The sequence below is a fragment of the Erythrolamprus reginae genome, chromosome 5, assembly GCF_031021105.1.
Source record: "Erythrolamprus reginae isolate rEryReg1 chromosome 5, rEryReg1.hap1, whole genome shotgun sequence".
Taxonomy (NCBI): domain Eukaryota; kingdom Metazoa; phylum Chordata; class Lepidosauria; order Squamata; family Dipsadidae; genus Erythrolamprus; species Erythrolamprus reginae.
The window spans coordinates 84,697,998-84,711,736 of record NC_091954.1 but is presented as its reverse complement, the minus strand read 5'-3'; the positions used below and the strand labels follow the sequence as shown (position 1 = coordinate 84,711,736).

Below are 13,739 nucleotides of genomic sequence, written 5' to 3'. Positions count from 1 at the left end.
GTTGTAAGCCGCCCTGAGTCTAAGGAGAAGGGCGGTATAAAAATTGAATAAATAAAAAAATAAATTAGTTCTGAAGTTTATTTAATATATTTATTTATTTAAATTTGTAGTCCGCCCTTCTCCAAATGGACTCAGGGCGTCTACTCTCCCTTCCAGCATTCACGTTACTGCATTTTGGGAGTGTAGCAACTGGCCCACATTTAGGGTTGAATACAGTATTTCCTGGTCACGTGTGCATGATTTTGCTGAAAACTGGTGCTTATTTCTGGGTTTCAGCAAAAACACCCCATAGTAAACATAGTAAAGCACCCCATAGTAAACATAGTAAAGCACCCCATAGTAAACATAGTAAAGCACCCCATAGTAAACAACGGATTCACTTAATGGCATTTCCTTAACCACTGCAGATTCCACTGTGAGTTGCTTAGCAATCACCACAAAAATCCAATTGGTTGATTGATGTTTTTGAAGCTAAATACCTTTGTTTTGTTAAAGCTAGGAATTCTAAGAAAAATGTTATGTAACAGAATCTAGATTAAGGACCTATCTTCCCACTTTTTCTTATTGGAATTTGCTTGAACATTCAGAGAAATATATTAAAAATTTCTTTAGCTATTTTTTTCTGCAGTTTGCTTGATCAGTGAACCTGGACTGTTAACTATTTACTTTAGATCTCTGAGGTTAAAAAAAAAAGCAAGATACTTGTTTAGCAGCTTTCCCATTGTTTCCTATGCCCAAAGTCACAATCCCTGTTAAGCTTTGTATTGGAACAAGAGAGGTGCTTCAGGTTTCTTGATCAGAACATTTTGGGTGAAGTGGTTTAATCCTGAGTTTGGAAAAAAGGTTTTTGATTTGTAGTCACCATACACTATCACTTGGAATGATGTTATTTGTCTATATTCCATTTAAGAATATTTCTTCTTTTCATAGTCAAAATGAGCTGGGTGACTGTGTTTCACATGCAGCAGATGTCTAAATATTAAATAACATAATAAACAATGGTCTGAAGTTTGCTTTGAAATTCCATAAACATTATTGTTAAAAAAATCTTGAAAAAATTGGCAAGTTGGTAGTGGAAAGGGCAGGGTATTTGCAAATGTTTTGGTCAGTTTTACTTTCTTTTTTGTAAATCAGAAAAAATATGAGATCACTTTTTTCTTTAAATACTCAAGTTTTAGGAGTGTTTGAAATTTGTACTAATTTATCTACTTAGCTGATTAAATCTTTTAATTGTACTCTCTGAAATCTGATATTGGGAGTATTTCAGCAAATACTGGTAATTCTTACCTTTTGATTAATATCTATTTGGCTCTTCCTATATATGAAACATCTTCCCTTTTTTCAATACATTCTGATAGGCCATTATTGGACTAAAATGGATTATTGGTCCATTTTTTGTGACACAACTTTCATTGGATAATATTGCAATAAAATAGTAATCCTGTATAACTTTTTTTGTATCTTAAATATTGGAGGCAAAACAAGATACGGATATTTAATCTTGAATTTTATATTTTTATATTCCGGATGTTTATTCATTGTGTTAACTTGGTATCAATTTAGTTTGTGCATTTTAAAAAACATCAGTATTATCTATTTCCCCCCCAAGCTAAACAGTTGCATTATTTTCTATTACTATAAGATACATTTCCTAATTCTTAAAAACTAAATAAAATTTGTTAGAGGTCTATTTTTTAACTATAGTATTATGTTTCATAATGAAATACATAATGCTAGTAGGTAATTGAGAGGTAATTTAAATATTCTATAAATTCAGTTATTGAATGAAACAGTCATAATGCTTGATTCTCTATTTTGTAAATAACCTTTAACATAAAATGGGAGCCTAGCAAGAGCAAACTAACATGTTATAACTTTCATGGTTTGCTATTCATGCTGTTTATGCTATACAGTAGAATGTGTCAACTGACATACAAACAATTTTGTTGGTAAAAGTCCTATATTTTCATTAAATAAAAATGTTTGTTTTGTTTTTCAGTGAATGGTAGTGTCTAGAAAGGGTATGTCCCTTCAGGAGAGAGGTGCCAATGTCCAACCGGCCTAATAACAGTCCAGGGGGGTCACTGCGACGTTCACAAAGGAACACTATCGGGGCCCAATCACAAGACGACGCAGTAGGAGGAAGGTATGCTAATTTCTTCAAATTTTTCAAATGTCAGCATAATTTAATAAACTGGGGCTTGAATATACTAATTAATGTTGATATTTTTGAATACACTGTTAACTAAAATGACAGGAAATTACCTACTTACTCTTAAGCATTAACTAAAAGAGTTAATAATACAGTGATCCCTCGAGTTTCGCGATCTCGTTCTTCGCGAAACGCTATATCGCGATTTTTCCACCCGATGACGTCATACGTCATCACCAAGAGTCACTTCTCTGTCTCTTTCTCTTTCTTTCCTGTCATTCTCTGCTTCAATCATTTTCTCATTTCTCTTCCTTTCTCATCTTTCTTTCTCTCTTTCTCTATCTTGCTTCTTCCTCTCTCACACTCTCTTCCTCCCTCTCTCATCTCTTTCTTTCCTTCTCTCTCTTTCTCTATCTCTCCCCCTCTTGCTCTCGAGCGGCCGCCTAGCAGCTGATCTGCTCGGCAGCGCAGCAGCAGCGAGGAGCCGAAGATCCGGGTTTCCCCTTTCCGTGGGCAGCGGGGAAACCCGGATCTTCGGCTCCTCGCTGGTCCCCAATTCCGCCAACATCAGGCTCTCCACACGCCCTTTCGCCGTAAAAAGAGAGCCTTCCGAAAACTCTGAGCGCCTCAGAGCAGCACCACCACCCCTCTTTGATTCCCTCAACCCGCCCGGCCCCTCGCTCCCCTTTTCCACACGCGCCACCCAAGAAACGGTTCATCCCGTCTGGGCTTCCCCCCCTCCTCTCACTCGCTCGTGCTCTCCCCCCCATCCGCGTGCGTATGTGCGCGCGCGCGCACCCAGGCGCCTCCATCCCGGTGGGGACCGCAGCTGCGGGGCTACCCGTCGTCGACTCTCCTCCGGCAGCTTCCTCCCGAGCCCCCACACACATACGACGGAGAAAGCGGCCACTTCAGTCTTTTTCCCGGGGGGTCGTCGTCAAGCTCACCTCCAACCGAGAGAGGAGTCCGCGCTGCTCCGGCTGCCGTGTCTCCTTCTCCCTCCTCCTCCTCTTCTTCCCCGCTCTTCCATCCTCCGCCGCCGAGGTCGCCAGGAAGGGAGAAGAAGAGTCAATGAACGGCGCCAGCCGCCGCCTCGCCCAACGCAAAGCGCGAGAGCCCAGACCTGGAGGCAACCCGCTCGCTGTCCGCGGCGCTTCGAGTTTCTCCTCCCGGAGGCGCGCTCGGCGCTCGCTGCAGCCGAAGATCCGGGTTTCCCCTTTCCGTGGGCAGCGGACGAAGGAACCTTCCCTGGGTCTTCCCCCGCTGCAGCGAGCGCCGAGCGCGCCTCCGGGAGGAGAAACTCGAAGCGCCGCGGACAGCGAGCGGGTTGCCTCCGGGTCTGGGCTCTTGCGCTTTGCGTTGGGCGAGGCGGCGGCTGGCGCCGTTCATTGACTCTTCTTCTCCCTTCCTGGCGACCTCGGCGGCGGAGGATGGAAGAGCGGGGAAGAAGAGGAGGAGGAGGGAGAAGGAGACACGGCAGCCGGAGCAGCGCGGACTCCTCTCTCGGTTGGAGGTGAGCTTGACGACGACCCCCCGGGAAAAAGACTGAAGTGGCCGCTTTCTCCGTCGTATGTGTGTGGGGGCTCGGGAGGAAGCTGCCGGAGGAGGGTCGACGACGGGTAGCCCCGCAGCTGCGGTCCCCACCGGGATGGAGGTGCCTGGGTGCGCGCGCGCGCACATACGCACGCAGATGGGGGGGAGAGCGCGAGCGAGCGAGAGGAGGGGGGGGAAGCCCAGACGGGATGAACCGTTTCTTGGGTGGCGCGTGTGGAAAAGGGGAGCGAGGGGCCGGGCGGGTTGAGGGAATCAAAGAGGGGTGGGGGTGCTGCTCTGAGGCGCTCGGAAAGAGTTTTCGGAAGGCTCTCGTGTTACGGCGAAAGGGCGTGTGGAGAGCCTGATGTTGGCGGAATTGGGGACCAGCGAGGAGCTGAAGATCCGGGTTTCCCCTTTCCGTGGGCAGCGGGGAAACCCGGATATTCGGCTCCTTGTTGGTGCTGCGCTGCCGAGCAGATCAGCTGCTAGGCGGACGAAGGAACCTTCCCTGGGTCTTCCCCCGCCGCCCACGCAAACTCCACCATCTGCGCATGCGCGGCCATGGAAAAAAGGGCGCGCATGCGCAGATGGTGTTTTTACTTCCGGAACCCTACATTGCGAAAAATCGATTATCACGAGGGGTCTGGGAACGGAACCCTCGCGATAATAGAGGGATCACTGTATTACAAATTGATAATATCTGAACTGAGTACTGAACTGAGTACAGTAACAGCAAATATGAAACACAGAATAATAACTGCAAAGAACAATTTTAATGTACTATATTTTAGGAGGGAAATGTACAAATATTTTTATGCAGACCAGTGTGAAATAATGTTCTCCCATTAAGATAGAGGAAACCATAGAAGTGTAAAAGTCAAGACTTCTAGAAGGGTACCTGGGTTGAACAGTTTGGGGGCTGGAAAACTTTCACAGTAAACTGAAGAACCTATCACAGTGTCTTGGGCAATCTCCCAGCCCTCTAGATCAGTGATGGCAAATCACAGCTCTAGATAAAGTTCTGATAAGAATTGGCAGATGATTTTCTGCCAGGTACATTGGGAAAGGAAAATCGGTGGTTGTGTTTATCCTGAATATCTGATTTTCAGGATACACTGATACCTTGTCTTACGAATTTAATTGGTTCCGGGACGAGGTTCGTAAGGTGAAAAGTTTGTAAGACGAAACAATGTTTCCCATAGGAATCAATGGAAAAGCCAATAATGCGTGCAAGCCAAAAACTCACCCCTTGCCTCATTACCGCCGGCATTCGGATCATTTGGGGATGGATGGAGGAAGGGGGGAGACGGGGGGGGGGGAGACAGCACAGGCTGCCCGGAGGGAGCCTTGTGGGTGGATTGACCGAAAAGTCAACAGTTACTGTCCGGCTGCAATGACTGGAAGAGAAGGGAGGGAAACGCACGGGCCATTTGTACGTGAGTCTTCTCTGATTTTTTGTGTCTGGGAGGCCCCACTGGGATTCTAGGGTCATCTTGCAGGAGACCAGCAGCGGTTGGGGAAAGGTTGGGGAAGCCGCTGCACCGCCACCCCTATTTGTAACTTCAAGCAGAAACCTCTCTCTTTCCTTCCTCCCTCCTTCCCTCTCTCCCTCCCTCCCAGCCTCAGGACTGCATTCGCCTTCTTCCGCCGCCACCGGCGTCCAGCTTCTCCTCTTCCTGCTTCTTTACAAGATGACAGCGGAGGTGGCGGTGCGGAGGCTGGGGGCGGCGGGTGTGTGTGGAAGAGGTCCGTGGGAGAACTGGGGGGAGCTGTGGCCACCGCTCTGTGGAAGGGACCCGGATGGGAAGCTCGCGAAGGTGGTCTTTGCGCCCCCCCAGGAGAGCAAGCAACAGGCGTGGGCTAGGGTCCTTCCCCTGGGGGCAAAGGTGGTGGTCACGGGGTGGTTTTGCTGCAGGCGGATGTCTAGGCACCGCAGCTCCCTCCAGTTCTCCCACGGACCTTTTCCACACACCCCGACTCCCCCAGCCTCCGCGCTTTTCTTTCTTTCGGCTTCTGGATGGACAGGAGGAGCTAAGCGGCCAGAGACCTTAAATGTAAAAGGAATCAATGTAAAAGCGCAGAGGCTGGGGGAGTCGGGATGTGTGGGAAAGCGCGCCATTCCCGGGGCTGGGCAGGAGGGCGGCTGGTGCCCGCGGAGAGGATTGCAGGACAGAACCCAGCTTTTCATTCTGCGCGACAAGCGTGCTGCCACCTCGGCGACCTGAGCAACATGGAGCCTTCACGGAAGCGGCAGGGGCTTCGGTGGAGCCCAGGGGTTTCCCGGCAGCTACCTGTCAGCCTAAGCTTTCATTGCCTGTGAAGAAGCTGCGGAACAGAGCAAACAATTCAATAAGGGCCGCTCCCTGCGGGGAGTGAGAGCTTCGCCCGCCGCTCTCCTGAAGGCGTTTGCTCTGTTCCATGGCTTCTTCGCAGGCAATGAAATCTTAGGCTGACAAGTAGCTGTCGGCTGACTGGGCATCCCTTGGCAGACCACTGACTTCCTCCGCTAGTGCTGGGAAAGGGCTGAACTGCCCTGCTCCTGGCTTTCTGCAGGTCTCCGGGAAGGGCCGTTTTACCCTTCTGCTCCTGGCTTGGTTCAGCCGCAGCTGCCCTCGTCAGTGGGCTGGCAACGTCTCTGGCCACTTAGCTCCTCCTGTCTACACTGAAGCCAGAAGTTCCACCTTTCCCGACACCTGGCTTTGGCCCCTCGCAGGCTTCTGGCAGGAAAGGGCGGTGGGCGATGGATGACCGGGGCTCCCACAGACAAATTGCCGCCACTTCCTTGCCTCGCCTCTGTCCCCACTCTGTTCACCTCCACTTCATCGGCCCGTGTCCGCGCTTTTCTTTCAGCTTCGGGCTGGACAGGAAAAGCTTAGCGGCCGGAGACGTTGCCAGTGCAGCGGCGCTTTTACATTGATTCCTTTGTACATTTAAGGTCTCCGGCCGCTTAGCTCCTCCGCCAAAAGAAAAGCACAGAGGCTGCCTCCCTCCTCTTCCTCCTCCTCCTATATTCCGTCTCCCTCCCAGCCTCTGGGCTGCATTCGCCTTCCTCCGCCACCACCGGTGTCCAGCTTCTCCTCCTCTTCTTGCTTCTTTACAAGATGACAGCCGGGTGGCGGCGCGGAGGCTGGGGCAGCGGGTGTGTGTGGAAGTGGTCCGGAGGCTGGGAGGGAGGTGGAATATGGGAGGAGGAGGAGGAGGGAGGCAGGGAGCAAGGGAGAGGGGGAGGGAGGGAAGGAGGGAGGTAGAGGGAGGGGGGAGAGAGAGAGAGAGATGGGCTTGACGGAGCTCATCCGAACAAAACCTCACAGAAGGGAAACCCGGTGGGGCAAATGGAATTCCCCGCCTCCTTTTGCTTGCACTGGCAGTCCTGAGGTGGGGAATCCCGGCCATGGAAGAGACAAAGCTCCCTGGGTTGCCCCGTCGCCTTAAAACAGCGAAGGCCCCCCTGCTGCCGCTTTTGCTTGGTCCGCTACGGGGGGAAGAGCCGTGGTGGAACAAGCAAGAGGAAGCAAGCAAGTGGGCTCCAGGTTCAGGCACGGGTCCCCCCCGCAGAGGACCAGACAAAAGCGGCAGGGGGGGGGGGCTTTGCTGCTTTAGGGTGACGGGGAGAGCCAGGGAGCCTTGTCTGAGGCGAAGCGCGGGTCCTTGCCATGGCCAGGATTCCCCGCCTCGGGACTGCCGGTGCAAGCAAAAGGAGGCGGGAAATCTCGGCGGGGCGGCAAGCAAATAGCAAATTCTGGCAGTGACAGTCCTGCTGCAGTAAGAGAGCACACGGTAGTGCGCATGCGCAGTAAGAGAGATCACGCCCCCGGCTCGGGTTCGTAAGGTGAAAATGGTTCTTAAGACAAGGCAAACAAATCGTAAACCCCAGGTTCGTATCACGAAAAGTTTGTATGACAAGGGGTTTGTAAGACAAGTTATCAATGTACTACTATCCTAAAGTAGAACAATGGCTATGGTGGCAAGATATGGCTCGGTAATTTTCTTTTGGAAAAATTCCTTGCTGCAATCCCAGCCGCTCAGTTTTTTAAAAAGCTGAGCTGTTGGGATTGCAGCAAGGAATTCCAGAGTGGGTGGAGGAGGTGCCTCCACGGACACAGTCGCCTTCCTTTGCGATCGCTGCCTGCTTGGAGCCCCCACCCGCCAGGTCCGGTAATTTTCTTGCAGCAAGGAATCCTTCCAAAAGAAAATTACCGGAGCTGGTGGCTGGGGCTTCATGGTTACACGCATCCCCCTCACTTTGCTCCCACCCAGGCCCCTCCGGGGATGGGGTGGGGAAGCCTAGCAAAAAAAGAGAGCTGCACCGTGACAAAGCCAAAGCAAATCTGAGCTGCAGGCTTCGCGAGGGCTTCGCGAGGGCTTCGCGAGGGCTTCGCGAGGGGGAAATAGACCGCTTTGGCGTGGCGCGGCTGGGCTCTCCTTTTCCCCCCTGCTGCTGCTTGCGTTTTCCCTCTCTCCTCCTTCCTGGCCTTGGGAGGTGGCGTGAGGCTGGAGGGGAACCGGGCAGGAGGGAGGGAAGCTCACCGAGGCCAGGAAGGAGGAAACAAGGAAAAAGTGAAGAGTGCAGACGCAGCAGTAATAGGGGAAAAAAGGAGAGCTAAGACCAGTAATCACGGAAGTGACTGCCGCCAGTCAGCTGAAGCTGCGCACAGCTCCATTTCCATCGGCAGAACGGTTCCATGCCCTGGTGGGTCTAGCCTACCCCTGCTGTCGGGGCTTGGGCCATTGCAGCGTCCGAGCGCCGTCAGTGACTTGAGTATAAGTCAAGGTCGGATTTTTCAGCACATTGTTGGTGCTGAAAAACTCGACTTATACTTGAGTATATATGGAATATCTGGAAGTCTTTGTAGACTCAAGAGATGAAAGTTTCTATCAGCTAGAGAAGCTCGTGCCAGTCTAGGAGAGGATACTGAACAATGTATTTAGTCTCATAATTATTCTAAATAGATATGGTATTTAATTATAGTGCAATGTATACATTACCTACAAATATATATTAACTCAGTATGATAAAATTCATAAATACCTAAAGAACACATAGGCTGCATAATATCCAAACACAGGAAAAAACACAATTAACTTGTACTAATTAAGCAAGCAATCAGCTAAGTAGAGAACAGAATATGGCTATGTAGTTGTACATAATTCATAACCAAGAAAGAATATGCACACTGAAAGTAAATTCTATGTTTCCCCGAAAATGTCCTGATAATAAGGCCGACAGGGCTTTTCAGTACATGCGTGAAATAAGACACCCCCCCCCCCCAAAAAATAAGCACCCACAACTACTTTCTGGGGAAATGGGGGAGGATGCCAGGAGCCAATCTCTTTGTGGCAAGCACTCTTTTGTCCATGAGAGCAAGAGGAAGTGAAAGTTGGTTGTGTACATACCCGCAGGACTAGCTTGCGTGCTCTGGGATCTACCTACGGCAGTTGGAAACACACTCCTGAAAAAAGAGGAGGCGAGCATCGATTCCTGCCTCACTGTCTTCTCACAGGGAAGAGCATGTTTCAAAATGCTACCAGAGGCAGCCCAGAGCAGCTGAACTATTCCCTTGGGGTGTGCACATACCCACCTCTCTCTCTCTCTCTGACAAAAGAGTGCCCACTGGAGAAAGAGAGTGAGAGGAAGTGAGAGGCGGGTGTGCACACAGCGCGGGACTAGCTCAGCACCCCTGGGCTCTGCCTATAGCAATTTGAAATGCACTCCTGCCTGCGAGGAGGTGCAAGGCCGGTCAGGTATAGCAAGCCCACAAGGGCTTGGGCAGCAGACATCCCTGTCGCCACCCCTTTAACTCTGCTTCCTGCTGCTTCCTCTCTTGCTCACTCGTCAACTCGGGCCTCTCATCCTCCAACTGCTTTCCCTGAGTCCTTCAGATGGGGAATGCCAGGTGAGGGTGGTGCATGGGAATCCCCTGCAGGAACAGTCACCTGTTCCTTGGTGCTAAGTCCACTGATCCTCCTCCACTTCCAGCATAACAATTTTTTGGGGAAAATTATTACATTAAATTCATGGATTGCTGTTTTTTTAAATAGTAATTTACTGTAGTACAATCTATGTAAAAATATAAATCATAACATAAATTCTTCGGAGAAGTGCGGCATACAAATCTAATAAATAAAATATAAATAAATAAATAAATAAATAAATAAATAAGGATATTTGAAACATCTTTATCGCACATCATTGTAAACACATCTAGTATTTGTCAGCTTGAGTTGAAGTCTATCAGATCTTTTCCTTTCAAGATTATATAAATTACTGTAATTACTGCCATTTTAGTCTCTTCCAAAGCAAACTGTTGACTTTTGTTATATTTTATCTTTTAAGGAAAGGAATACTCGGTTATTTACTGTCTTAGGCCACATCCACATCCATACCATGTTCCTTTCATTCTGACACTAGCATGAAATTCTGCCTTTTGATGCACCATACCCTTCCTCCCCAACTGGAGTGGTTCCATGCTGTGTTACTGTTAATGTAGTTTCATGTGCAACAATCTACGGACTCACCATTTCAAATTCTGCCTTCAGTTAGCAAGTATAATGTTTTGGTTGTTCCAGGCATTACAATGGGGTTTTTATTTTGTTTTTTTTTCCTTTTTGTTGTGCTACCAATTAATTTAATTTTTAAGTATATGTAATTCTGCCCACTATGTAGCAGCAATGAAAAGAGATGTAAAAGTATCTCTTCAGTGCTATTATGTGGTTACTCAGATTTGTGTTGTTGATATATCACCATTTGTTATATTGTTGAAGAGATGATGTTTGAGGAAGTTCAAATTAGAAATTGGTTCTAAGGAAAACTGTCCTAAGGAGAGGAGCGTAAGGAGAGGACATGAGATCATCTCTGGGAGTAAGCAAGAAGACAGGTTTCTGGGAAGAAAATTCCTTGTCATGCAGTTTACAAATAGTTCTATGTTTTATATGGTTTCCTTATTATTTGCCCTCAAGGTCATGTCTTGACTATATTTGTGGACACCTGACTTCTGTATGAAAATTCTAAGATATACCGGTAATTAAAGGGAAACAAAATATATTCATTACTTAAAAATACTCTTTTACGTGATACAGGAAGTTACATATTTTCAAGTCCATGAGTTACCATTATAGTTTCCCTTAAACTAAGCTCATTCACAATCAAATACACCATTTAGGTCCAGATACTCATTTAACCTATGGGGTTTTTAAAAATAGCTTTGGGCTATAGTATGTGAAGGGACATTTCTTTCAAACCATATCCTAAGACGATTTCTGAAGAACTTGTTCTAGATGCTCTTCCACCTTGAGATGTGTTGGCTACCTGAGGAGGGTTTTTTTTTTAAAGTACTCTCTTCTCCCCTATTTAGGAGATATTTTTCTCCTACTGAGGTATGCTAAGTATCTTTTCAGGGTGTGTGTGATGTGTGTGAGTGAGGTAAATACCTTTTTAACCTTCCAGGCCTCTTAATAATGTACAAATGCTGCTATGGCACAAATATTAATGCTTTATTTCCTGGGTTTTTTTGCATATTGCTTTATTTTTATTTTGCAATGCCTTTATAAATGTGTTTGTTTAGATTTATATGTGATTTGTAATACTAAATTGCTTTGAATGTTGTTTTAAAGGGAATTGGTAAGGAATTGATTTAAATGAATAAAAGTAAATGGCATTTGGGGTTAGAGCTGTTATAAAGTAAGTGCATGATTGGGGAGGTTATTGAATTAAATGCTCTTTCTTGCCTTCACCCTACATATAGGTAGTCCTTAGTTAGCAGCTGTCCCCTTTAGTAATCATTCAAAGTTACAACTATATCTGTTTCCTGGAAGTAACAATAGCACTTCCTTTCCCCACCTCCATCTTTTCTATTTGCTTTCATTATTTACATTTTCGTTCTTTTGCTAGATTTCACATAGCCTTGCCTAACAGATGCTTGCAAATTTCTTTAAAATCAGTCAAGTGTGTATTTTTTTCAGGTGGAATTTGTTTAATCAAATTCACCATTAATTTACTATAGTTTAAATCTATTGAGAAAGAAAACACAAATGTTCAGTATTATCTTTCAAAATAATTCAGTATAAATTAAATAAAATAGGCAAATATTTAGAATAAAGGAAAATAGACGCTCTTGAATAGCTTATTGTTTCTAAAACTTTATTTATCATAAATTATTGGAAAATGGGAAGAATAGAACATCAAAATAAAACCTAATACAGTATTTTAAACATAATTTCAGATACAGGAGTTCATACCTTATCTAAAGCTTAGCTAGTAGCACTGTTCTTGAAATATGTTATGCAGCTTAATGAGAAACTGTGTTATAAATTCAATGTGTAAATTGCTCCTTATGCATGTTTGTGTTTGTGTCCTAGTGCTTTCATAGCTCATAGCTTTCTGTTTTAACTTTCTGCTGACAGGTCACATTTAGGGCAGGCAAAACATAAGGCACGTAGCCCTTCTGAAAGTAGAAAATCTATATCAAAGGCACCCAAAGTGCAGTCCAATACTACTACCGAACAGTCCAAAGGACACTTTTCTAAAAGGTAATAGCTTTATATTTATGAATTCACTAATGTTAACCTCAATGGAATATGGTGCTGATTTATTAGAAATTTCTAAATAACTTTTACCTGATTTGAGTAAGCAGAAAAACTTTCAATTTCAGACATTTAGATTTGAAACATAAGTACATGATGATGAAAGTTTGATATCAGCAGAATTAAAGGTGTCTGTTTGAGTGATATTAAGCAGTGCAGTTGTAAATCTGTTCTAGATTGCAAGAAAGAGAATAGATAAATATTGTTTATGGCGGATTGGTGTTTTAATAAACATTTCGTAGATGTTGAAACTTAGAGTTAGTTATACTCTGTTCAGAAATAATTTGGGAGAATTGTTAATTTAGCCTTGTGCAAACGTAGCACTTCTCTGCTATTTGCTAAAGTATGCAAGTTTTTTTTAAAGCTTCCATGGAAGAAAAAAGATGAAACAGTTTTAAGAGTCATATTAAACAGACATTGTTTAATTATTTTTTTCCGTAAAGGAACAACATATCTTTGTGCTCCTGTGAAGTAGTTTGCCATAATTAATAATAGAAAAATGATGTGCTCATGTAAAGTCAAGAGCACTCTTTCTGAGTCATTTTCAAGTTTTATGAAGCCCTTCTGAATTTATCTGGGCTGTCTGAATCATAACCTGTTTTATTCACTTCAAACAATGAATAGGTAATTACTGGTAATGTATTTTGATTTTTTTAAATTTCCCATTTAGGATATTTAATGGAGTTCTCTTAATCTAGTGGCATAACAATTCAATTGTCCAAATAATATGGATTTAGATTGTTTCATTGAATGCTTTAGCATCTTTAATTTTGTTCTGTATTGGCAATTTTCACTGTGAAACTAAATGTAGTTCCAAATGAAGCATTACAAAGCCCTGATATAAGAACATCAGATGTCAAGCAAAGAAACTTCACTGTGTTGAAAATCAGAATTCATTGATTGCTATTTTTCATAAAGGTAGTTCTGGGAACAAACTAGCTATAGGAATTCTTTATTTCAGGAGTGATCAATAGCAATAACAGCTCTTGGGTGGAATTGAATATTGATTATTGAATATGTTTGTCTCTAGTTGGCAGGAAATGATATTCAGCCTGCAGACATGATATAAGTAGTTTATTTTTGCATTTAAAGTTGTTCTGCCCCCCCCCCAAGTGAAACTAATGCAAGATGTAGTTTGTGCCTTGCCTGTAACCTCATTCAAAGTTGCTGTACTTTCTCCTTCATTTGCTACATAGACATTTTAAATTTTCTAGCCCAGTGTTTCTCAATCTTGGCAACTTTAAGATGCATAAAACATCAATTCCCAGAATTCCCCAGCTCTGGCATTGTTGAGAAACAGTGTTTGAGAAACAATGTTCTAGCCTAGTGAATATATGTAAATTAAAAGCATATTTGGGGTATTATAAAATAAATGTGATACTGATATCTGATCAAAAAACAAGATTACATTTATTTCTATTCCACATCTTCCCTCACAACGTTTGACTTCTAAAGAATAGGTTATCTCTTCCAA

General features: G+C 45.0%; 1 protein-coding gene across 3 annotated transcripts in view; it reads left to right on the top strand.

Annotated features, from left to right (window-relative positions):
* TRIP12 (thyroid hormone receptor interactor 12) overlaps positions 1 to 13,739 on the top strand; it is a 106,241-nt gene that overhangs the window by 21,168 nt on the left and 71,334 nt on the right. For all 3 annotated transcript variants that reach the window (XM_070753336.1, XM_070753338.1, XM_070753337.1), the window contains exons 2-3: positions 2,000 to 2,146; positions 12,086 to 12,211. In XM_070753336.1, coding sequence (XP_070609437.1) covers positions 2,049 to 2,146; positions 12,086 to 12,211 — 224 coding nt within the window. In that variant the 5' untranslated portion in view covers positions 2,000 to 2,048. The remainder of the gene's footprint in view (positions 1 to 1,999; positions 2,147 to 12,085; positions 12,212 to 13,739) is intronic.